A 23,844-nucleotide genomic window follows, 5' to 3' on the forward strand; every position below is an offset into this window, starting at 1 on the left:
ACCGCTCTGCCGGCTGCAAGGAAATTAGCAACCAGCCAGCATTTGAAGCCCCCACCCAGACAGAACCACTGTTGCATGAGGAGGGGGGTTGTTACAGTGTGTCACCCCAGTAGTAAGGAGATTACATGAGGAGGAGGTTTGTTACAGTGTGTCACCCCAGTAGTTAAGCGATTACATGAGGAGGGGGTTTGTTACAGTGTGTCACCCCAGTAGTAAGGTGATTACATGAGGAGAAGGTTTGTTACAGTGTGTCACCCCAGTAGTAAGGAGATTACACAAGGAGGAGAATTGTTACAGTGTGTCACCCCAGTAGTAATGAGATTACATGAGGGGGAGATTGGTTACAGTGTGTCACCCCAGTAGTAACGAGATTACATGAGGAGGAGGTTTGTTACAGTGTGTCACCCTAGTAGTAAGGTGATTACATGAGGAGAAGGTTTGTTACAGTGTGTCACCCCAGTAGTAAGATGATTACATGAGGAGGAGGTTGTTACAGTGTGTCACCACAGTAGTAAGGAGATTACACAAGGAGGAGGTTTGTTACAGTGTATCAGCCCAGTAGTAAAGAGATTACATGAGGAAGGGGTTTGTTACAGTGTGTCACCGCAGTAGTAAGGAGATTACATGAGGAGAGGTTTGTTACAGTGTGTCACCCCAGTAGTAAGGAGATTACATGAGGAGGAGGTTTGTTACAGTGTGTCACCCCAGTAGTAAGGAGATTACATGAGGAGGAGGTTTGTTACAGTGTGTCACCCCAGTAGTAAGGAGATTATATGAGGAGGGGGTTTGTTACAGTGTGTGACCTAGGGTGGCAAACATCCTTGCACCAGGCCTGCACAGGGGAGTGCCATAATGACTTATTGCTCGGGCAGCATGAAAGTGATGACAGGTTCTCTTTAAAGGGGTTTTACTAATATATAAAGTTATCCCAGTATAGGGGATAAAAATCTGACCATGTTCTCGTCATTGTAGGAGGCCCCAGCGGTTATACTACTCCTAGTCAGATTGCATAAGACAGTGTCTCCCAACCAGGGTGCCTCCAGCTGTTGCAAAACTACACCTCCCAGCAAGTCGGTAAAGCCGTTGGCTGTCCGGACATGCTGGGAGTTGTCGTTTTGCAACAGCTGGAGGCACACTGGTTGAGAAACAGTGGCATGGGGATAACTATCTGATCATAGGGGGTCGACCACTGTGGCCCCACACAATGGGGCCCAGGTATCCCATTAGAATAGAGCGGCAGGTCGCACATTCAAGCTGCCACGGCATTCATTCTCTATGTGAGATCTCCAGCAGCTGCCCTAGAGCAGTGGTCTTAAACCTGCGGACCTCCAGATGTTGCAAAACTACAACTCCCAGCATGCCCGGACAGCCAACGGCTGTCCGGGCATGCTGGGAGTTGTTGTTTTGCAACATCTGGAGGTCCGCAGGTTGAAGACCACTGGCCTAGAGAATGAATGGCGCTGCGGCATGAATGCCTGACCTGGCGCTCCACTCTAACGGGAGCTTAGGTCCCCATTTTTGGACCCCCCCCCAGAATAGGGGTAGAAAAATGTGCAAATTAGGAAAACCTCTTTAAGTATATTGCTTATAGACCTGGTGGGTATTTGGGGAATTTCCGCAAATGGCGCTAATATATACGTCTATATTCTTAAACAAATATACAGCACTTTTTAGTTTTTTTAAACATCAGTCACCGCGTCAAAACCGCGTCAAAAACCGTTCGTTTTCCATCTCCCATCGACTTCAGTGGAGAACGTTTGAATACGCACATTCTTCCGAATACAACTAATCCGGGAACGTGACGCTTTTCTCAGACGCTTCCATTCAAATTATCAAGAGTGGAAACAAAAATCATAACTGCGTCAAAAGCCGTACAAAAAAAATAAAAAAATACATAAATAAACGCACGGAAAATTCCGCATTGATTTTGACGTCTTGTTTCGTTTTTTTTTATTTTTTTTTAACCTGTGTGAACCTAACCTCTCTACCGGTGCCACGTCTCATCCTGCAAAACAACCGCAATATTGTCTCCCAAAACACTGACCACGTGTGCAGCGTGCAGCCCCCCCTTACCTTACCCCCCCCCCACTCTCCCTCCAGCCAGTCGCCTCCTGGATAAGTGCCGCTCATTCATCGCCGCCGCCGCCGCTGCTGCTGCGGATTATAGACGGGGCCTAGCAACAAGGAGAGGAAGGCGAGGGCTGCCAGGGGTTAAAACGTACGCAGCCGTCCTTCCTGTTCTATGTATCACATCCATTGCTGAATCCATTTTCGCAACCCCCCCCCCCCCCCCATCCCCGTACAAACCCCCCCCCCAGGCCCACCATGACATATAACAGGGTGCTGGGACTCACTCAATCATAGTGGGGGGCTCCACGTGTCCCTCGTAGTCTCGGCTTCTTCAGTCTGTCATGGCCCGGTCCTGTTGGGGGGACTGGAGTGTTGCCGGTTATGTTGCCGGTTATGTTGCCGCTGCGTTACTTTGTATCATGTTGTCTGCCGTCGTGCGTAGCTGGTGCAGTGTTGTTTTTTTTTTTTTTTTGAGGGGGGGGGGTCGCGTGTTTTGGTTGATCACCGTCTTCCGTGCACGGTCTCTTTTATTTCCATGCTGTCTCCGGGTGACTACATCAGTCTCCTTGGTGTCCGCGTCGTCTCCCGTACGTTATTCCCACATCTGCGCGGCCCTAGGGGTGATCCCGTCTTTGTGATCCCATCTCAGCCGGCCATGGATCCCCGGGCTCGGCGTCCCCCTTCTCCTGCTCTCTTTCTCTGTCTCTCTCTCTTTCTCTCTCTTCTTCGGCATCTAAGGATTCAGAAATCCGACACCGACCTCCCTCCACCGCCGCTTAACTCCCCTCCCCTTTCTACAAGCGATGGGAAATGAGGCAAAAAGCATCACAGAATGTGACACGGCCCCCAGGGCAGCAGCCACAGAGGGTCCTCAGGACATTACGTAGTCAGGAGAGGGCGGCAGAACAGAAAAAGAGACACCCAGCGGGCGCACAATGGGGCACAGGGTAAAGGCGGTGGGATGGTGGCGGTTATAGAGGCGAAAAGAACATTAATAGATACTAAGTAACAGTCTTGTGATACATTCTAACGGCTGAAATAAAGGAATCGTTCATTTCTAACGATAATTTGTTTTCGCTTAGTCCTGACAGTGGCGCAGGTGGGGGTATTCCGCCCCGTGGACTGGTTAGGACTGGTGGAAATTTTATTGACAACCTTAATTAAACTAATTAATAGACCCTCCCACCCCCTTACATATATACCCCAGACCCCTTGTGTAATATACAAGTAATAAAAAACAGAAAGAAGTGAATACAGTGGTCCCTCAAGTTACAATATTAATTGGTTCCGGGACGACCATTGTATGTTGAGACCATTGTATGTTGAGACCAGAACTCTATGGAAACCTGGTAATTGGTTCTGAAGCCCCAAAATGTCATCCAAAAATAGGAAAAAGTGAGGATTAAAGAAAAATAAGTAGATAACTGATATAGATAAAGCAAATCCTTATATATAAAAGTAAGAAAGATCTGCTGGGAGCTGTAAATCATTGTCTATGTCAGTGTTTCCCAAGCAGGAAGCCTCCAGCTGTCGCAAAACTACAACTCCCAGCATGCCCGGACAGCAAAGGCTGTCCGGGCATGCTGGGAATTGTAGTTTTGCAATAGCTGGGGGCACCCTGCTTGGGAAACACTGGTCTATGTAGAGGACAGGAGCTTTTTCAGGGTCCTATACAGAACACGCAATGTCCCAAAAAAGTAACATGGAGTCGCCCTCACCTGGTGTCCAAAGGAGCAGCTAATCCTGGTACAGGTAAAGAGTACAGACCAGGTAATACCTCCCTGTACTGTAGGGGGCGCTATCAGACACCAGTCAGTGCATACACTTCAGTAATACAGGTAAAGAGTACAGAACATGTAATACCTCCCTGTACTGTAGGGGGTGCTACCAGACACCAGTCAGTGCATACACTTCAGTAATACAGGTGTTTTACCAGTGAATGCCCATTGGTCAGATCTTCCAGCCACTGACATGTTTCACAGATCTGGACTGTCTGTACATTGTATGTTGAGTCTGGTTTCAAGTTACAATGGTCCAGAAAATACCATTGTATGTTGAAACTATTGTATGTTGAGGCCATTGTAAGATGAGGGATCACTGTATAGGGAGGGATAGTTGCGCCACTGTTAGGACTAAGGGAAAACAAATTATCGTTAGAAATTAACGATTCCCTTACATCCTAACCGGTGGCACACATGGGGATTTAGCAAGCAGATGCCCCCATGGGAGGGTACTCATGCCTGGCGGAGGATAAGACCAACCACGCAAAAGAGGAATAGCTAGGTATTCTGGAATCCACTCTATAGTGTGAGATAAAAGTGGAGTGTGAACTCCAGGAAGTGGCTACTGCTCTAGTAGAGTGAGCTTTAACAAATTCGGGGGGCTCCAGACCCTGAGAAATATGAAACTCCCGAACAGCTTCCTTAAAGGGGTACTCCCCTGCAGAGCGTTTGGAACAAACTGTTCCGAACACTGGAGCCGGCGCTGGGAGCTCGTGACATCATAGCCCCGCCCCCTCAATGCAAGGCTATGGGAGGGGCTTGACGGCCTTCACACCCTCTCCCATAGACTTGCATTGAGGGGGCGGGGCGTGACGTCATGAGGGGGCGGGGCTATGATGTTATGAGCTCCCGGCGCCGGCTCCAATGTTCGGAACAGTTTGTTCCAAATGCTGAACAGCGGAGTACCCCTTTAATCCAGCGACTAATAGGTGGTTTGGAAGCCTTGCGGCCCTTTTGGGCACTAAAGAAAAGGATAAGAAGGTTTTCATCCTTACGGAATTCCTTGGATCGATCCAGGTAAATCCTGAGACATCTCGAGAGGTCGAGGGTACGAAGGCTTCTATCTACTTCCGAGGAGGGGAGAGGAGCCGGTACAGGAAGAGAAATAACCTGGTTGATGTAAGTTGGCACTTTAGGCTGGGTTGTTTTTACCAAAACTTTTGGCTCATTGGTTTCCTGGGATCTGGCGCCATCAAACTCGTCCAAACTTTCTTTTCCACCATCGCAAAATGAAATCAAAAGCGAATGACCAGGGAGTCAGGAGTTTGTCTGGCGCAGAGAGGAACCATCAGACAGCCAAGTAAAATCAAGGGATTTATTGGATGCAACGCGTTTCGCTGCGCATGCGCAGCTTCATCAGGCATGCCTGATGAAGCTGCGCATGCGCAGCGAAACGCGTTGCATCCAATAAATCCCTTGATTTTACTTGGCTGTCTGATGGTTCCTCTCTGCGCCAGACAAACTCCTGACTCCCTGGTCATTCGCTTTTGATTTCATACCTATCCAGGAGGGCTGCAGTGGACCTGCCTTCATATCCCTTCTGCTTCTAACCTTGTTGTGTGTGGGCGCACAACCAACTTTGGTAAGCGGCTTGGGAATTACCTTCCCCTACCCCCACCTGCAAGATCTACTGATCCCGCACATGAGGCGCCTTCCTTCCTTTCTCTAGACCATCGCAAAATGGAATAGGGCCAATCTGATGGCTCTCATTTCCAGGAGATCTGAAGATAGCATCTTCTCCTGGGGAGACCAGGTCCTCGGGACTGTCATGTCCAGTAAGTGAGCTCCCCAACCTACAAGGGACACATTTGTGGTAAGTATGATCCACACAGGTGGGATCAAAGACTTGCCGACCTGAAGGGGAACCCAACAATTCAAGGAGGACCGGACTTGAGGAGACATAGTGCACAGAATTTAGTCCCACTGGACTGTGATCTCACTTGGCTAATACTTCCGACTGAAGCGGACATAAGGGCCAAAGTGCCCAAGGTACCGACATTAGACCCAACATTCTCATTACATAGCGAATTGTAACCTTCTTGGGAACTAAGAGAGATTGGGCTGTATCCTGAACCTCTAGTTCAGCATACAGATCAATAGTCAGAGTTCCTCCGTGCTGATAGGCTCCTCTTGGAGGATTAACCCCTAGTCGCCTCCTAATGTCATTAAAACTTTATATATTTAATATTTTATTATAGTGTAATTAATGTACAGGACCTTAGGTCATGTGATATTTAATAATTCTATTATACTAAGGTTAAGGACCTTTGGGTCATGTGATAGGTCCTGTGATGTACAATAATGCTTTGTACTAGGACTGACAGGTTTGGGGACCAATAAGCTTTGATCCTGCCCCTTCTGTATATAAAGGCGCTGTATCCAATAATCTCTCTCTTTTGCTCTCTTCTCTCTTGTATCCTGGATATGAAAGAAAGCAGATCCGTGATCGCAGCTACAACACAATCTAGGCCTGAAGCCTCCACTTCAGCCGCATTCTAAACCGTGAGTTAATCCAACTCCGTCGTACCAAATCCTACGTGACTACTGAACCTAAACCTACCCCTAAATTCAGTGGAACAGCATACAGCAAAATCAAAGCTCATTTCCTACAAGGTCCCAGCCAACCTGTGAGGAGCCTAAATCCATGTCCTCTTGTAAAGACTGTTGTTAATTGCATCCTGCATAAAATCTGCAGTAAAGTTATTTCCAGTCTATTACAATTCCGGCTGTGGACAATCCCTTATTCCTCCCTAGACAGGTGGCGGTAGGACATAAATATATATATACAGAGGAACCCGCACCCTGGCGTCACGATAATCAAGAGTTGATCCTATACCCAGCAACACTATATTCCAACACCCCTGTTAAACCCTACAACCCCCCCCCCCCTGAGATGGCCGGTTGGAGATTGGATTCGTTCCAGTTGATTATCCAACCTAGTTGGTGAAGGAAGGATAGAGCCATATGAATATGTTGGGATAGGATCTCTAGAGAAGAAGCTTTGAGAAGCCAATCATCTAGGTAAGGGACTATGGTTAGTCCCTGAAGTCTCAGCGCTGCCACCACGGAAACTACTACTTTGGTAAATGTGTGTGGGGCCGAAGAAATTCCAAATGGGAAGGCAACAAACTGATAATGCCGTAGAATTCCCTGTACTTGAACAGCGATCCAACTGTTCCAAACGTTGGAGCCCTGTGCCGGAAGCTTGTGACATCATAGCCCCACCCCCTCATGACGTCACGCCCCGCCTCCTCAATGCAAGTCTATGTACCTCCAGCTGTTGCAAAACTACAACTCCTAGTTGAAGTTTTGCAACAGCTGGAAGTCCACAGTTTGGAGACCACTCCCATAGACAATGAAGTCATACAGCAAGATTTCCGGACCGCCGCAGTCTCATCGTCCAAAGTATCCAAAGAAACGCAGAGACTAGTGGTCTTCAAACTGTGAACCTCCAGCTGTTGCAAAACTACAACTTTCAGCATGCCCGGACAGCCGTTGGCTGTCCGGGCATGCTGAGAGTTGTAGTTATGCAACAGCTGGAGGTGCACAGTTTGACGATCACTGCCATAGACAATAAGGTCATGCAGCCGTCTGGACAGCCGCAGTCTCATTATCAGGCAGGGTGCAACAAGGTATCCCAAGAAATGTTACTATCCGGTGAAATCTCCCCAAAAAGGGTTGTCCTCTTAGAGAAGACCACCTCCCTTGTCCAGACCAGATTTTTGTTGTTGCCCATTTTTCAGTACCACACTATATGATGCATACTAGCCATTAGTGATAAGCGGCAGGGGCCATATTTGAATCCGTGATATTTCGCGAATATATTGACGATCGTTCATCCTATGTTCGGGAAATTTGCGTATTCGCTATGTTCGCAATGGAAAATTCATTTGTCATTACGTGTATATAGCACTATATACTAAATATTCGCCAAATCGCGAAATGCCGATATTTGCGATAAAAATTTGCATTAGGAATATTCGTGCTCAACACTACTGGCCATCTACTTTGAGAAGACAAGGTCATAACAGAATAAAGACCCCCCCAGCGGGCGCAGAATGTGGCGCAGGGTGAAGGACGTCAAATGGTGGAGGATGTAGAGACACAAGGAACATCATTAGATACTAAGTAACAGTCTTGTAGATGTGATGATACATTCTAACGGCTGAGATAAAGGAATGAGGTTATACAGCAAGTTTTCTGGACCGACGCGCGCTTTCATCATCAGGCAGGGTGCCACAAAGTATCCGAAGAAACACAGAGATGGGCATGCTTGGATTTGTAGTTTTGCAACAGTTGGAGGTCCACAGTTTTGAGACCACTGACAGACAAGGAAACCTCTCCAAAAGGGTGGGCCTCCTTAAAGGGGTACTCCGGTGGAAAATATTTTTTTTTAAATCAGCTGGTGCCAGAAAGTTAAACAGATTTGTAAATGACTTCTATTAAAAAAATCTTTACCCTTCCAGTACTTTTTAGCAGCTGTATGCTCCAGAGGAAGTTCTTTTCTTTTTGAATTTTTTTTTTGTCTTCTCCACAGTGCTCTCTGCTGACACCTGATGCCCGTATCAGGAACTGTCCAGAGCAGGAGAAAATCCCCATAGCAAACTCATGCTGCTCTGGACAGTTCCTGATATGGACAGAGGTGTCAGCAGAGAGCACTGTGGTCAAGACAAAAAAGAAATTCAAAAAGAAAAGAATTTCCTCTGCAGCATACAGCTGCTAAAAAGTACTGGAAGGGTAAAGATTTTTTTAAAGAAGTAATTTACAAATCTGTTTAACTTTATGGCACCAGTTGATTTAAAAAAAAAAAAAAGAAGAAAAAAATGTTTTCCACCGGAGTACCCCTTTAAGACCACCTCCTTGTCCAGGCCAGATTTGTATTGCTGTTCCGAAGTTTCAGTTCCACCATATATGATGTATACTTTGAGAAGGGACCCCCAATCCCCCCAGACCCCTACTACCATCCCCCCGAAGACCACTTTATGTGCCATGATGGGTGGTCTTCTCAATGAGGTTTCACTACAATAGCGCAGGATGAGGTTACACAGCACACTGACCATCTTCTTTTAGAAGACCCCCCCCCCCCCCTTGTCCAGACCAGATATGCATTGTATTGTTTAATCTCTTGCATTATTTTTATTATTAATTATTATTATTCATTGATGTACTTTTTTTTTTATTATTATTATTATTATTGTTGTTGTTGTTGTTAGTAGTATTTATTGATGTTTTCTTTTATTAAATATTATTTACATTTGTTTTATTGTTATTATTATTTGATATATTATATTTATAATCACATATAATTATTGGTAGAAAAATTGTTATTAATAGTAGGAGTAGGTTGATCATGATATATCATTATCCGTTGTATTATTAGTGATAGTGTTATTATTTATTTATTGATTGATTGTTGCACTGTCAATAATAATAATAACAACAATATTATTAATACTTTATGACATTTTTGTTAGTAGAATTGTTATTATTGGTAGCAGTAGGATGATGAATATGAATCATTATCAGTTGTATTATTATTAGTGATATTATCCTTGATTTGATCTTGTACTGTCATTATTTTTTATTAGGTATGTCATTATTATTGTTAGTACAATTGTTATTATTGGTAGCAGTAGGAGTGGGATGATTATTATGAATTATCAATATGTTGTATTATTGTTAGTTAAAGTGATATTATATTTGAATTATTCTTGTCTTGTCATTATTATTATTATTTTATTATTATTACATCTGTCATTATTATTATTATTTTATTATTATTATTATTACATCTGTCATTATTATTGTTACAATTGTTATTATTGGTAGCAGTAGGAGTGGGATGATTATTTTGAATTATCAATATGTTGTATTATTGTTAGTTATACTTGAATTATTCTTGTATTGTCATTATTATTATTGTATTATTATCACATCTGTCATTATTATTGTTAGTACAGTAAGCGGTAGGAGTGGGATGATAATTAGCAGTCATTATCTCGTGCAGTAGTTGCGCCATTCTTACTGTTGTATAACTTACTTCTTCAGTAAGTCCCTTTCCCATATGTCCCTGTAATTGCACAATTGTTACACAGAACAGTTTTCAACCTCTGAACAAAATGTTATATTAAAGGGGTACTCCGGTGCTTCAACATCTTATCCCCTATCCAAAGGATAGGGGATAAGATGCCTGATCGCGGGGGTCCCGCCGCTGGGGACCCCCGTGATCTTGCACGCAGCACCCCAGTTAAAATCAGTCCCCGGAGCATGTTCGCTCCGGGTCTGATTACCGGCGACCACGGGGCCGGCGGCGTGTGACGTCACGCCTCCACCCCCGTGTGACATCACGCTCCGCCCCTCAATGCAAGCCTATGGGAGGGGGCGTGACAGTTGTCACGCCCCCTCCCATAGGCTTGCATTGAGGGGCGGAGTGTGACGTCACACGCCGCCGGCCCCGTGGTCGCCGGTAATCAGGCCCGGAGTGAACATGCTGATTTTAACTGGGGTGCTGCGTGCAAGATCACGGGGGTCCCCAGTACCCCTCTAAAGATAACTAAGTAACCATGGTAACAGTGAAGACAGCATGCTTCCTCTGCCATACTTTACACTGCAGCTCAGCTTGTCCAGACTGGCTACTGTAAATAATGCAGGAGGTTAGGGTGCATTCACACGGCCGTCTGTCCCCGGTTTTCTATCCCCGTTTCGGTTCCGTTGTAGCAAACGGATTAAAAACAGTTTAAAAAAATCCCATTCATGTCAATGGGATTTTTTTACAATCCGTTTACATCCGTTTGTACCCGTCTGCGCTCAGTTCCGTTTTTTTTTTTTTACGACAGAAAAAACGGCGAATGCACAATTTTTTCTTCTATCATAAAAACGGAAGAAAAAACGAATACAGTAAATTTTACATTGAAGTCTATGGAAACCGGATGAGCCTTTAATGTCATCTGTTTGCATCCGTTTTTTGATCCGTTTTTACTTCTGAGCATGCTCAGAACAAAAAAAAAACATTTTATGTATTTTGTATATTAACTGAACAATAACGGATCCAAACGGATAACATCCGTTTGCATTTGTGATTATCTGTTTATTTTTTATTTTTTAAAGTCCGGATCTAGACGGCTGTTTGAACGCAGATTAAGCGCGTAGAGAATTCATTTTTTACTATTGTAAGGACATTAAATTATAAACTACAACTATTCCAGGCTGAAATGAATGGTCATATATCTGTTTTCCTGATACTATGTTACTGAGAGAGAATAGCATGATCAGGAAACTGCTGCACACAGACAGCGTGGGAGGGGCCTCAATTAGAGGAGGGCCCGGGGGGGCGGTCCACTAATGTCTGTTACCACCCCTGAGGACCCTACATGATCTAAAACCCTCTTAAAGACTTTATTCCATCACGTAATAAAAGCTGTTTTATTTGTATGGAACTTTCCTGATGTATACAATGTAACAATATAGTACGAGCGTCTCCATAGTAACAGTTACATTTCATAGGAAATGTTTCTTACTTGGAATAATAAGATCTTCTATCTTGTTCTTTTCTATCCAGGGTAAGATGACAGAATAGTAAAGGTCTATTCACACGGCAGAATTTCCGCCTCCAATTAAAACCCAATAGACTTCTATGGGATTCCGCACTCCCATTCACACTTCTGAATTTCCGCTTGCGGAATTCCGCAAGAGGAAATTCAGAAGTGTGAATGGGAGTGCGGAATCCCATAGGAGTCTATGGGCTTTATTTTGAGGTGGAAATTCTGCCGTGTGAATAGACCCTGACTCTGTGTTTTTTCTCAGCTGAAGGGGTGAGAGCTCTACCAGTTGCGACCACGGTGTTCCACCACAGCTCATCCTGAGCCTGCTGGTTCATGAATATAATAGTAGAGATTAGGCCTCCAATCGAATCGCAATAATTGCGGATCGCGATATGCTTGTGAAAATGATGCGATTATTATTTGCGGCTCCAGCGGCAGTAGAGGGTCCAACGGCAGTGGGTCCAATGGCTCCGGTTCTGGGACCAGCGGGTCCAACAGCAACAGCAGGTCCAATGGCGGCTGTATTCTATGCTCCCCTGCGGCGTGGTCTGCGCCCTCCACTGTGAGGCCGACTGTCTCTCCTCCCAGCAGTGCCGAGCGCTGGGAGGAAGTGAATTAACCCCTCTATGACTGGCCACCGTATGTATATGGCGCAGCCATGCGGCGGGTGTATAAAGCGAGCTCAGGAGCTGAGCTCGCTTCGTACTGGCTAATGCTGGATATCACCAATACGGGGAATGTCCGGCATGAACCCTTTGGACGCCGAAATCGAGTGCCGGTAGCTCAGTGGAGCAGATCAGGACACCCATGGTATAAACCACAGGGTCCCGATCAGCGGAGGTGCCCATATAGTCATTCTGGATCGGATCCTCACCTCCTGCTTCTATGGTGAGATGTGCCTAGTCTACTGAAGGACCTGGGTCCCACATGGAGGCAGTGAGGGTTATCTTGGCACCTCCTGATGGTCTTTAGCAGGTGGAAGACGCCATTTTGGCTGTGCTATAGGGCCTCCATCCTAATCCCATCCATTAATCTTTAGGACCGTTCTCCCGTTTTGCTATGCCGCTGTGCGCAGACACCGTACACCCAGTCGTCCGGGTTACACGTCCAGCAGCCCAGTTTATATTTAGTGTGCAGCCATTCTCTCTATTGTGCCGGGTGCTGGTACCACATACCATATGATCTCCATGACCCTTTTTCCAATACAGAGAAAGTGAATGTGCTCTCCAGTTACCCTGCGAGAGGTTAAATATCAGGGTCCTGGAGAGAGCAGACGTCAAATGCCTCTATAATAGCCCAGTCACATGAGACCAGCCTCAAGTCACCCGAGGCCTCCGTGCCACTCACATCTACCCTCTGTATGTGCCAGGGAAGTGTTTACATGTGATGCCCAAGACGCTGAGATGTCTCAGGAGACTGCAGTCTAAGAAAGTATTCCACCAAGGCACCGCAGACAGAACGACCTATGTACAGCTGGTATAAGTTATATATCTCCTGTATATAGTGATATGGACCATGCTGGTATAACCTGGGTATATACTGTATATAATTATATATGTACAGCTGGTATAAGTTATATATCTCCTGTATATAGTGATATGGACCATGCTGGTATAACCTGGTATATACTGTATATAATTATATATGTACAGCTGGTATAAGTTATATATCTCCTGTATATAGTGATATGGACCATGCTGGTATAACCTGGTATATACTGTATATAATATATATGTACAGCTGGTATAAGGTATATACCTCCTGTATATAGTGATATGGACCATGCTGGTATAACCTGGTATATACTGTATATAATATATATGCACAGCTGGTATAAGTTATATATCTCCTGTATATACTGATATGGACCATGCTGGTATAACCTGGTATATACTGTATATAATATATATGTACAGCTGGTATAAGTTATATATCTCCTGTATATAGTGATATGGGCCATGCTGGTATATCCAGGGTATATACTGTATATAATATATATGTACAGCTGGTATAAGTTATATATCTCCTGTATATAGTGATATGGACCATGCTGGTGTAACCTGGTATATACTGTATATAATTATATATGTACAGCTGGTATAAGTTATATATATCTCCTGTATATAGTGATATGGACCATGCTGGTATAACCTGTCTATATACTGTATATAATTATATATGTACAGCTGGTATAAGTTATATATCTCCTGTATATAGTGATATGGACCATGCTGGTATAACCTGGTATATACTGTATATAATTATATATGTACAGCTGGTATAAGTTATATATTTCCTGTATATAGTGATATGGACCATGCTGGTATAACCTGGTATATACTGTATATAATATATATATGTACAGCTGGTATAAGTTATATATCTCCTGTATATAGTGATATGGACCCTGCTGGTATAACCTGGTATATACTGTATATAATATATATGTACAGCTGGTATAAGTTATATATCTCCTGTATATAGTGATATGGACCATGCTGGTGTAACCTGGTATATACTGTATATAATTATATTTGTACAGCTGGTATAAGTTATATATCTCCTGTATATAGTGATATGGACCATGCTGGTATAACCTGGTATATACTGTATATAATTATATATGTACAGCTGGTATAAGTTATATATCTCCTGTATATAGTGATATGGACCATGCTGGTATAACCTGGGTATATACTGTATATAATATATATGTACAGCTGGTATAAGTTATATATCTCCTGTATATAGTGATATGGACCATGCTGGTATAACCTGGGTATATACTGTATATAATATATATGTACAGCTGGTATAAGTTATATATCTCCTGTATATAGTGATATGGACCATGCTGGTATAACCTGGTATATACTGTATATAATATATATGTACAGCTATTATAAGTTATATATCTGCTGTATATAGTGATATGGACCATGCTGGTATAACCTGGTATATACTGTATATAATTATATTTGTACAGCTGGTATAAGTTATATATCTCCTGTATATAGTGATATGGACCATACTGGTATAACCTAGTATATACTGTATATAATATATATGTACAGCTGGTATAAGTTATATATCTCCTGTATATAGTGATATGGACCATGCTGGTATAACCTGGTATATACTGTATATAATATATATGTACAGCTGGTATAAGTTATATATCTCCTGTATATAGTGATATGGACCATGCTGGTATAACCTGGTATATACTGTATATAATATATATGCACAGCTGGTATAAGTTATATATCTCCTGTATATAGTGATATGGACCATGCTGGTATAACCTGGGTATATACTGGATATAATATATCTACAGCTGGTATAAGTTATATATCTCCTGTATATAGTGATATGGACCATGCTGGTATAACCCGGTATATACTGTATATAATATATATGTACAGCTGGTATAAGTTATATATCTCCTGTATATAGTGATATGGACCATGCTGGTATAACCTGGTATATACTGTATATAATATATATGTACAGCTGGTATAAGTTATATATCTCCTGTATATAGTGATATGGACCATGCTGGTATAACCTGGTATATACTGTATATAATATATATGCACAGCTGGTATAAGTTATATATCTCCTGTATATAGTGATATGGACCATGCTGGTATAACCTGGTATATACTGTATATAATATATATGTACAGCTGGTATAAGTTATATATCTCCTGTATATAGTGATATGGACCATGCTGGTATATCCAGGGTATATACTGTATATAATATATATGCACAGCTGGTATAAGTTATATATCTCCTGTATATAGTGATATGGACCATGCTGGTATAACCTGGTATATACTGTATATAATATATATGTACAGCTGGTATAAGTTATATATCTCCTGTATATAGTGATATGGACCATGCTGGTATATCCACGGTATATACTGTATATAATATATATGCACAGCTGGTATAAGTTATATATCTCCTGTATATAGTGATATGGACCATGCTGGTATAACCTGGTATATACTGTATATAATATATATGTACAGCTGGCATAAGTTATATATCTCCTGTATATAGTGATATGGACCATGCTGGTATATACTATATATAATTATATATGTACAGCTGGTATAAGTTATATATCTCCTGTACATAGTGATATGGACCATGCTGGTATATCCTGGTATATACTGTATATAATATATATGCACAGCTGGTATAAGTTATATATCTCCTGTACATAGTGATATGGACCATGCTGGTATATCCTGGTATATACTGTATATAATATATATGCACAGCTGGTATAAGTTATATATCTCCTGTATATAGTGATATGGACCATGCTGGTATATCCTGGTATATACTGTATATAATGTATATGTACAGCTGGTATAAGTTATATATCTCCTGTATATAGTGATATGGACCATGCTGGTATATCCACGGTATATACTGTATATAATATATATGCACAGCTGGTATAAGTTATATATCTCCTGTATATAGTGATATGGACCATGCTGGTATAACCTGGTATATAATGTATATAATATACATGTACAGCTGGTATAAGTTATATATCTCCTGTATATAGTGATATGGACCATGCTGGTATAACCTGGTATATACTGTATATAATATATATGCACAGCTGGTATAAGTTATATATCTCCTGTATATAGTGATATGGACCATGCTGGTATAACCTGGGTGTATACTGTATATATATATATGTACAGCTGGTATAAGTCATATATCTCCTGTATATAGTGATATGGACCATGCTGGTATAACCTGGTATATAATGTATATAATATACATGTACAGCTGGTATAAGTTATATATCTCCTGTATATAGTGATATGGACCATGCTGGTATATCCACGGTATATACTGTATATAATATATATGCACAGCTGGTATAAGTTATATATCTCCTGTATATAGTGATATGGACCATGCTGGTATAACCTGGTATATAATGTATATAATATACATGTACAGCTGGTATAAGTTATATATCTCCTGTATATAGTGATATGGACCATGCTGGTATAACCTGGTATATACTGTATATAATATATATGCACAGCTGGTATAAGTTATATATCTCCTGTATATAGTGATATGGACCATGCTGGTATAACCTGGGTGTATACTGTATATAATATATATGTACAGCTGGTATAAGTCATATATCTCCTGTATATAGTGATATGGACCATGCTGGTATAACCTGGTATATAATGTATATAATATACATGTACAGCTGGTATAAGTTATATATCTCCTGTATATAGTGATATGGACCATGCTGGTATAACCTGGGTATATACTGTATATAATTATATATGTACAGCTGGTATAAGTTATATATCTCCTGTATATAGTGATATGGACCATGCTGGTATAACCTGGGTATATACTGTATATAATATATATGTACAGCTGGTATAAGTTATATATCCTGTATATAGTGATATGGACCATGCTGGTATAACCTGGTATATACTGTATATAATATATATGTACAGCTGGTATAAGTTATATATCTCCTGTATATAGTGATATGGATTATGCTGCTATAACCTGGTATATACTGTATATAATTATATATGTACAGCTGGTATAAGTTATATATCTCCTGTATATAGTGATATGGACCATGCTGGTATATCCAGGGTATATACTGTATATAATATATATGCACAGCTGGTATAAGTTATATATCTCCACCCATCGTGGTAATTCTTCTTATCTTCTTCAGCGCACAAGGGCTTCCAAGAAAAAGAACACGACCACAAAGTCAACGGAGAGCAGAAGTGCGGAGAGATAGATGGGAAGAATAATGTCTGGAGATGACTATGTATAGCGAGGACATGGCTCTGGTCAGTGGCCCTTCAGTTGTTGCAGTACTACAACTCCCAGCATGACTGGTCAAGCAGCCAATCAGATCTAGAAGCTTAAAAAAAGCCTTAAAACACAGTATATCCTAAGCAGTGTGTCTCCAGCTGTTGCAAAACTACAACTCCCAGCATGCCTGGACAGCCAAAGGCTGTCCAGGCATGCTGGGAGTTGTAGTTTTGCAACAGCTGGAGGCGCGCTAGTTGGAAAATACTGTAATATTAAAAAAAGAGTACAGATTTGCCCCAGATCCGCTCATCCTCCTCACATGGAGCTCAGCCGCCGCGATTAACCTCGTTTTCTGCCGCGCAGAACGCCAACACGTACGGCTCTGCCATAAAACAGGATTATACAGCGGCCGCAGACCAGCGGGAATAGTCAGAGTCGGCTGGTAAGGTAAGTGATTATGACGTGGCTCAGTGGGTAAACACAACGTACAATCGGGTGTATGCGGCAATGAGACCCCAAAATTCAGAGGAGACCCCAAATCTGAGCTCTGCCAAATGTATCTAAACTTCTAATAAAGTGAATGCATTTCAGCTACTTGCAACTAAGATCTCTGCTTGCTGTGAGTGAATGAACAAACCTGTTTAGATCGTGACCTAATACTTTTACAATTGTAACCAGTCTAGACAATGCTCTGTGAGCTAAACAGCCTGGTCCAGGTGTTTTGCAACCTCTTGAGGTCCGCAGTTTGGAGCCCACTATACTTAGGGTGGCCCCTGGCCGGTATGTATCCAACCAATCCTCCAACTCCCGTAATGTTGCACCATTTACTATACCAGTGTTTCCCAACTAGAGCACCTCCAGCTATTGCAAAACTACAACTCCCAGCATGCCCGGAGAGCCTACGGCTGTCCGGGTAGGCTGGGAGCTGTAGTTTTGCAACAGCTGGAGGCACCTCTAGTTAGGAAACACTGACCTATACTATATAGTACTATATAGTCCAACATGCTGGGAGTTGTAGTTTTGCAACAGCTGGAGGCACCCCTGGTTGGGAAACACTGACCTATACTATATACTACTATATAGTCCAATATGCTGGGAGTTGTAGTTTTGCAACAGCTGGAGGCACCTCTAGTTAGGAAACATTGACCTATACTATATACTACTATAAAGTCCAACATTCTGGGAGTTGTAGTTTTGCAACAGCTGGAGGCACCTCTAGTTAGGAAACACTGACCTATACTATATACTACTATATAGTCCAACATTCTGGGAGTTGTAGTTTTGCAACAGCTGGAGGCACACTGGTTGGGAAACACTGACCTATACTATATACTACTATATAGTCCAACATGCTGGGAGTTGTGGTTTTGCAACAGCTGGAGGCACCCCTGGTTGGGAAACACTGACCTATACTATATACTACTATATAGTGCAACATGCTGGGAGTTGTAGTTTTGCAACAGCTGGAGGCACACTGGTTGGGAAACACTGACCTATACTATATACTACTATATCGTCCAACATGCTGGGGGTTGTAGTTTTGCAACAGCTGGAGGCACCCTGGTTGGGAAACATTGACCTATACTATATACTACTATATCGTCCAACATGCTGGGAGTTGTGGTTTTCCTTTGGGGCTGCTGAGCCACAGGCTGTATCAGGGCATGCTGGGAGTTGTAGTAACCAACTGCAACTCTCGAATTTAATTTAAAAAAAGCGATCAAAAGGTCCCATCAAAAAGATAAATAATAAAGTTATCGGGGTCAGAATAGGACAAAATTATCCCCCGCATATGTGTATCCTGTGATGTCACGCATATATAATTCATTATGCTAATTAGCATGGCCGGTAATTTTCTGTAAGAAAGGTGGCGACCCTAACGGTACTAGATGTGCAGAAGTATAAATATGGATGTGCTCAGTATATCTGCTTGCTGTCATTGAATGGCACAGATATAACTGCAGCACATTAACCACATAGAGAATGCAGGACGGGCGCCCGGTAATCCTGTCCCAGTCCTGTGGAAACAATGCTGGAGGGTGAGATTAGCCAGGTTCCTGTACAGCGCTGGCAGCCGGGACTGGGCACAGGGGCGGGGGAGGGGGGGTACCCTGTGTACGTAGAGCACAGTGGGCAAGGGAGGGGCCGTACTGGGAATTAACTGGTGAGCTCTCTGTGTGGGTAGAGTACAGTGGGGCGGGGGGGGGGGGGGCACTGGGAATGAACTGGGGGTGGGGGGGGGGGGGTGGAGGATGGACTGGTGAGCTCTACGTGTAGGTAGTTGGTGCACTACCAATGAACCAGGGGGCTCCCTGAGCACAGTGGGCACTGGGGGGGGCACTAGGAATGGACTGGGGGGCTACTTGTGTATGAGGAGCACAGTGGGCATAGGGTGGGGGCACTAGGAATGGACTGGGGGGCTACTTGTGTATGAGGAGCACAGTGGGTACAGGGGGGGCACTAGGAATGGACTGGGGGGCTACTTGTGTATGAGGAGCACAGTGGGTACAGGGGGGGCACTAGGAATGGACTGGGGGGCTACTTGTGTATGAGGAGCACAGCGGGCACAGGGTGGGGGCACTAGGAATGGACTGGGGGGCTACTTGTGTATGAGGAGCACAGTGGGCACAGGGGGGGGGGGGGGCACTAGGAATGGACTGGGGGGCTACTTGTGTATGAGGAGCACAGCGGGCATAGGGTGGGGCACTAGGAATGGACTGGGGGGCTACTTGTGTATGAGGAGCACAGTGGGCATAGGGTGGGGCACTAGGAATGGACTGGGGGGCTACTTGTGTATGAGGAGCACAGTGGGTACAGGGGGGGGCACTAGGAATGGACTGGGGGGCTACTTGTGTATGAGGAGCACAGTCGGCATAGGGTGGGGGCACTAGGAATGGACTGGGGGGCTACTTGTGTATGAGGAGCACAGTGGGCACAGGGGGGGGGCACTAGGAATGGACTGGGGGGCTACTTGTGTATGAGGAGCACAGTGGGCATAGGGTGGGGGCACTAGGAATGGACTGGGGGGCTACATGTGTATGAGGAGCACAGTGGGTACAGGGGGGGGCACTAGGAATGGACTGGGGGGCTACTTGTGTATGAGGAGCACAGTGGGTACAGGGGGGGCACTAGGAATGGACTGGGGGGCTACTTGTGTATGAGGAGCACAGCGGGCACAGGGTGGGGGCACTAGGAATGGACTGGGGGGCTACTTGTGTATGAGGAGCACAGTGGGCACAGGGGGGGGGGGGCACTAGGAATGGACTGGGGGGCTACTTGTGTATGAGGAGCACAGCGGGCATAGGGTGGGGCACTAGGAATGGACTGGGGGGCTACTTGTGTATGAGGAGCACAGTGGGCATAGGGTGGGGCACTAGGAATGGACTGGGGGGCTACTTGTGTATGAGGAGCACAGTGGGTACAGGGGGGGCACTAGGAATGGACTGGGGGGCTACTTGTGTATGAGGAGCACAGTGGGCATAGGGTGGGGGCACTAGGAATGGACTGGGGGGCTACTTGTGTATGAGGAGCACAGTGGGCACAGGGGGGGGGCACTAGGAATGGACTGGGGGGCTACTTGTGTATGAGGAGCACAGTGGGCACAGGGTGGGGGCACTAGGAATGGACTGGGGGGCTACTTGTGTATGAGGAGCACAGCGGGCACAGGGGGGGGCACTAGGAATGGACTGGGGGGCTACTTGTGTATGAGGAGCACAGCGGGCACAGGGGGGGGCACTAGGAATGGACTGGGGGGCTACTTGTGTATGAGGAGCACAGTGGGCACAGGGTGGGGGCACTAGGAATGGACTGGGGGGCTACTTGTGTATGAGGAGCACAGCGGGCACGGGGGGGGGGCACTAGGAATGGACTGGGGGGCTACTTGTGTATGAGGAGCACAGTGGGCATAGGGTGGGGGCACTAGGAATGGACTGGGGGGCTACTTGTGTATGAGGAGCACAGTGGGTACAGGGGGGGGCACTAGGAATGGACTGGGGGGCTACTTGTGTATGAGGAGCACAGTGGGTACAGGGGGGGCACTACCAATGAACCAGGGGGCTCCCTGAGCACAGTGGGCACTGGGGGGGCACTAGGAATGGACTGGGGGGCTACTTGTGTATGAGGAGCACAGTGGGCATAGGGTGGGGGCACTAGGAATGGACTGGGGGGCTACTTGTGTATGAGGAGCACAGTGGGTACAGGGGGGGCACTAGGAATGGACTGGGGGGCTACTTGTGTATGAGGAGCACAGTGGGTAGGGCACTAGGAATGGACTGGGGGGCTACTTGTGTATGAGGAGCACAGCGGGCACAGGGTGGGGGCACTAGGAATGGACTGGGGGGCTACTTGTGTATGAGGAGCACAGCGGGCACAGGGTGGGGGCACTAGGAATGGACTGGGGGGCTACTTGTGTATGAGGAGCACAGTGGGCACAGGGGGGGGGGCACTAGGAATGGACTGGGGGGCTACTTGTGTATGAGGAGCACAGCGGGCATAGGGTGGGGCACTAGGAATGGACTGGGGGGCTACTTGTGTATGAGGAGCACAGTGGGCATAGGGTGGGGCACTAGGAATGGACTGGGGGGCTACTTGTGTATGAGGAGCACAGTGGGTACAGGGGGGGGGGGCACTAGGAATGGACTGGGGGGCTACTTGTGTATGAGGAGCACAGTGGGCACAGGGGGGGGGGCACTAGGAATGGACTGGGGGGCTACTTGTGTATGAGGAGCACAGTGGGCATAGGGTGGGGGCACTAGGAATGGACTGGGGGGCTACTTGTGTATGAGAAGCACAGTGGGTACAGGGGGGGCACTAGGAATGGACTGGGGGGCTACTTGTGTATGAGGAGCACAGTGGGTACAGGGGGGGCACTAGGAATGGACTGGGGGGCTACTTGTGTATGAGGAGCACAGCGGGCACAGGGTGGGGGCACTAGGAATGGACTGGGGGGCTACTTGTGTATGAGGAGCACAGTGGGCACAGGGGGGGGGGGGGCACTAGGAATGGACTGGGGGGCTACTTGTGTATGAGGAGCACAGCGGGCATAGGGTGGGGCACTAGGAATGGACTGGGGGGCTACTTGTGTATGAGGAGCACAGCGGGCATAGGGTGGGGCACTAGGAATGGACTGGGGGGCTACTTGTGTATGAGGAGCACAGTGGCATAGGGTGGGGCACTAGGAATGGACTGGGGGGCTACTTGTGTATGAGGAGCACAGTGGGTACAGGGGGGGGCACTAGGAATGGACTGGGGGGCTACTTGTGTATGAGGAGCACAGTGGGCATAGGGTGGGGGCACTAGGAATGGACTGGGGGGCTACTTGTGTATGAGGAGCACAGTGGGCACAGGGGGGGGGGCACTAGGAATGGACTGGGGGGCTACTTGTGTATGAGGAGCACAGTGGGCACAGGGTGGGGCACTAGGAATGGACTGGGGGGCTACTTGTGTATGAGGAGCACAGCGGGCACAGGGGGGGGCACTAGGAATGGACTGGGGGGCTACTTGTGTATGAGGAGCACAGCGGGCACAGGGGGGGCACTAGGAATGGACTGGGGGGCTACTTGTGTATGAGGAGCACAGTGGGCACAGGGTGGGGGCACTAGGAATGGACTGGGGGGCTACTTGTGTATGAGGAGCACAGCGGGCACAGGGGGGGGCACTAGGAATGGACTGGGGGGCTACTTGTGTATGAGGAGCACAGCGGGCATAGGGTGGGGGCACTAGGAATGGACTGGGGGGCTACTTGTGTATGAGGAGCACAGCGGGCACAGGGTGGGGGCACTAGGAATGGACTGGGGGGCTACTTGTGTATGAGGAGCACAGCGGGCACAGGGTGGGGGCACTAGGAATGGACTGGGGGGCTACTTGTGTTTTAGGCTGGCACAGACTTGGCGCTCAGACTCCTGTAGAAGCTGCAGGCCCCGCGCCAGTATCCAGATAAACAAGCTACACACTGACTGACACAACAGGGGCGAAACATTAAAGGGGCACTCTGTATAATGGAACCATCACCAGGTCTCCGGGAGAATGTACTTGTCTGTCTGCTTCTCTCCAGGCAGATAGAGGGGGAGCCACAGGGCACGAGTATATATATATACTATAGAACTGCAAAATAGGGGGCACAGATACCAAAATATTCATCTTATGGAAGAAGACAACCATATAGGCGTGTGTACATCATATAGCAGAATTATGTGTGTGACATAGGGCTGTTATAAATGTGTGTGGTATAGCAGTACTATGTATGTGTGTGGGGTATAGCAGTACTATGTATGGGTGTGGTATAGCAGTACTATGTATGTGTGCGGTATAGCAGTACTATGTATGTGTGTGGTATAGCAGTACTATGTATGTGTGTGTGGTATAGCAGTACTATGTATGGGTGTGTGGTATAGCAGTACTATGTATGTGTGTGGTATAGCAGTACTATGTATGTGTGCGGTATAGCAGTACTATGTATGTGTGTGGTATAGCAGTACTATGTATGTGTGTGGTATAGCAGTACTATGTATGTGTGTGGTATAGCAGTACTATGTATGTGTGTGGTATAGCAGTACTATGTATGTGTGTGGTATAGCAGTACTATCTATGTGTGTGGTGGT

General features: G+C 45.5%; 2 protein-coding genes across 6 annotated transcripts in view; one reads left to right on the forward strand and one right to left on the reverse strand.

Annotated features, from left to right (window-relative positions):
* Window positions 1-23,844, reverse strand: part of GRAMD1A (GRAM domain containing 1A) — a 161,111-nt gene that overhangs the window by 102,412 nt on the left and 34,855 nt on the right. Inside the window, exon 1 of one of the 5 annotated variants that reach the window (XM_056543437.1) lies at window positions 2,355-2,971. The exons of 3 other annotated variants lie outside the window; for them this stretch is intronic. In XM_056543437.1, coding sequence (XP_056399412.1) covers window positions 2,355-2,362 — 8 coding nt within the window. In that variant the 5' untranslated portion in view covers window positions 2,363-2,971. Of the gene's footprint in view, window positions 1-2,354; window positions 2,972-23,844 lie in introns of those variants that run through there. One more of the 5 variants, XM_056543440.1, reaches the window with a different exon arrangement.
* The window catches only part of LOC130294057 (serine protease inhibitor swm-1-like), a 105,137-nt gene continuing 98,819 nt past the window's right edge, over window positions 17,527-23,844 (forward strand). The window contains exon 1 of the mRNA XM_056543443.1: window positions 17,527-17,692. The gene's annotated coding sequence lies outside the window, so the exon portion shown is untranslated. The remainder of the gene's footprint in view (window positions 17,693-23,844) is intronic.

Source organism: Hyla sarda, chromosome 10 (genome assembly GCF_029499605.1).
Source record: "Hyla sarda isolate aHylSar1 chromosome 10, aHylSar1.hap1, whole genome shotgun sequence".
In the NCBI taxonomy this organism is placed as follows: Eukaryota; Metazoa; Chordata; class Amphibia; order Anura; family Hylidae; genus Hyla; species Hyla sarda.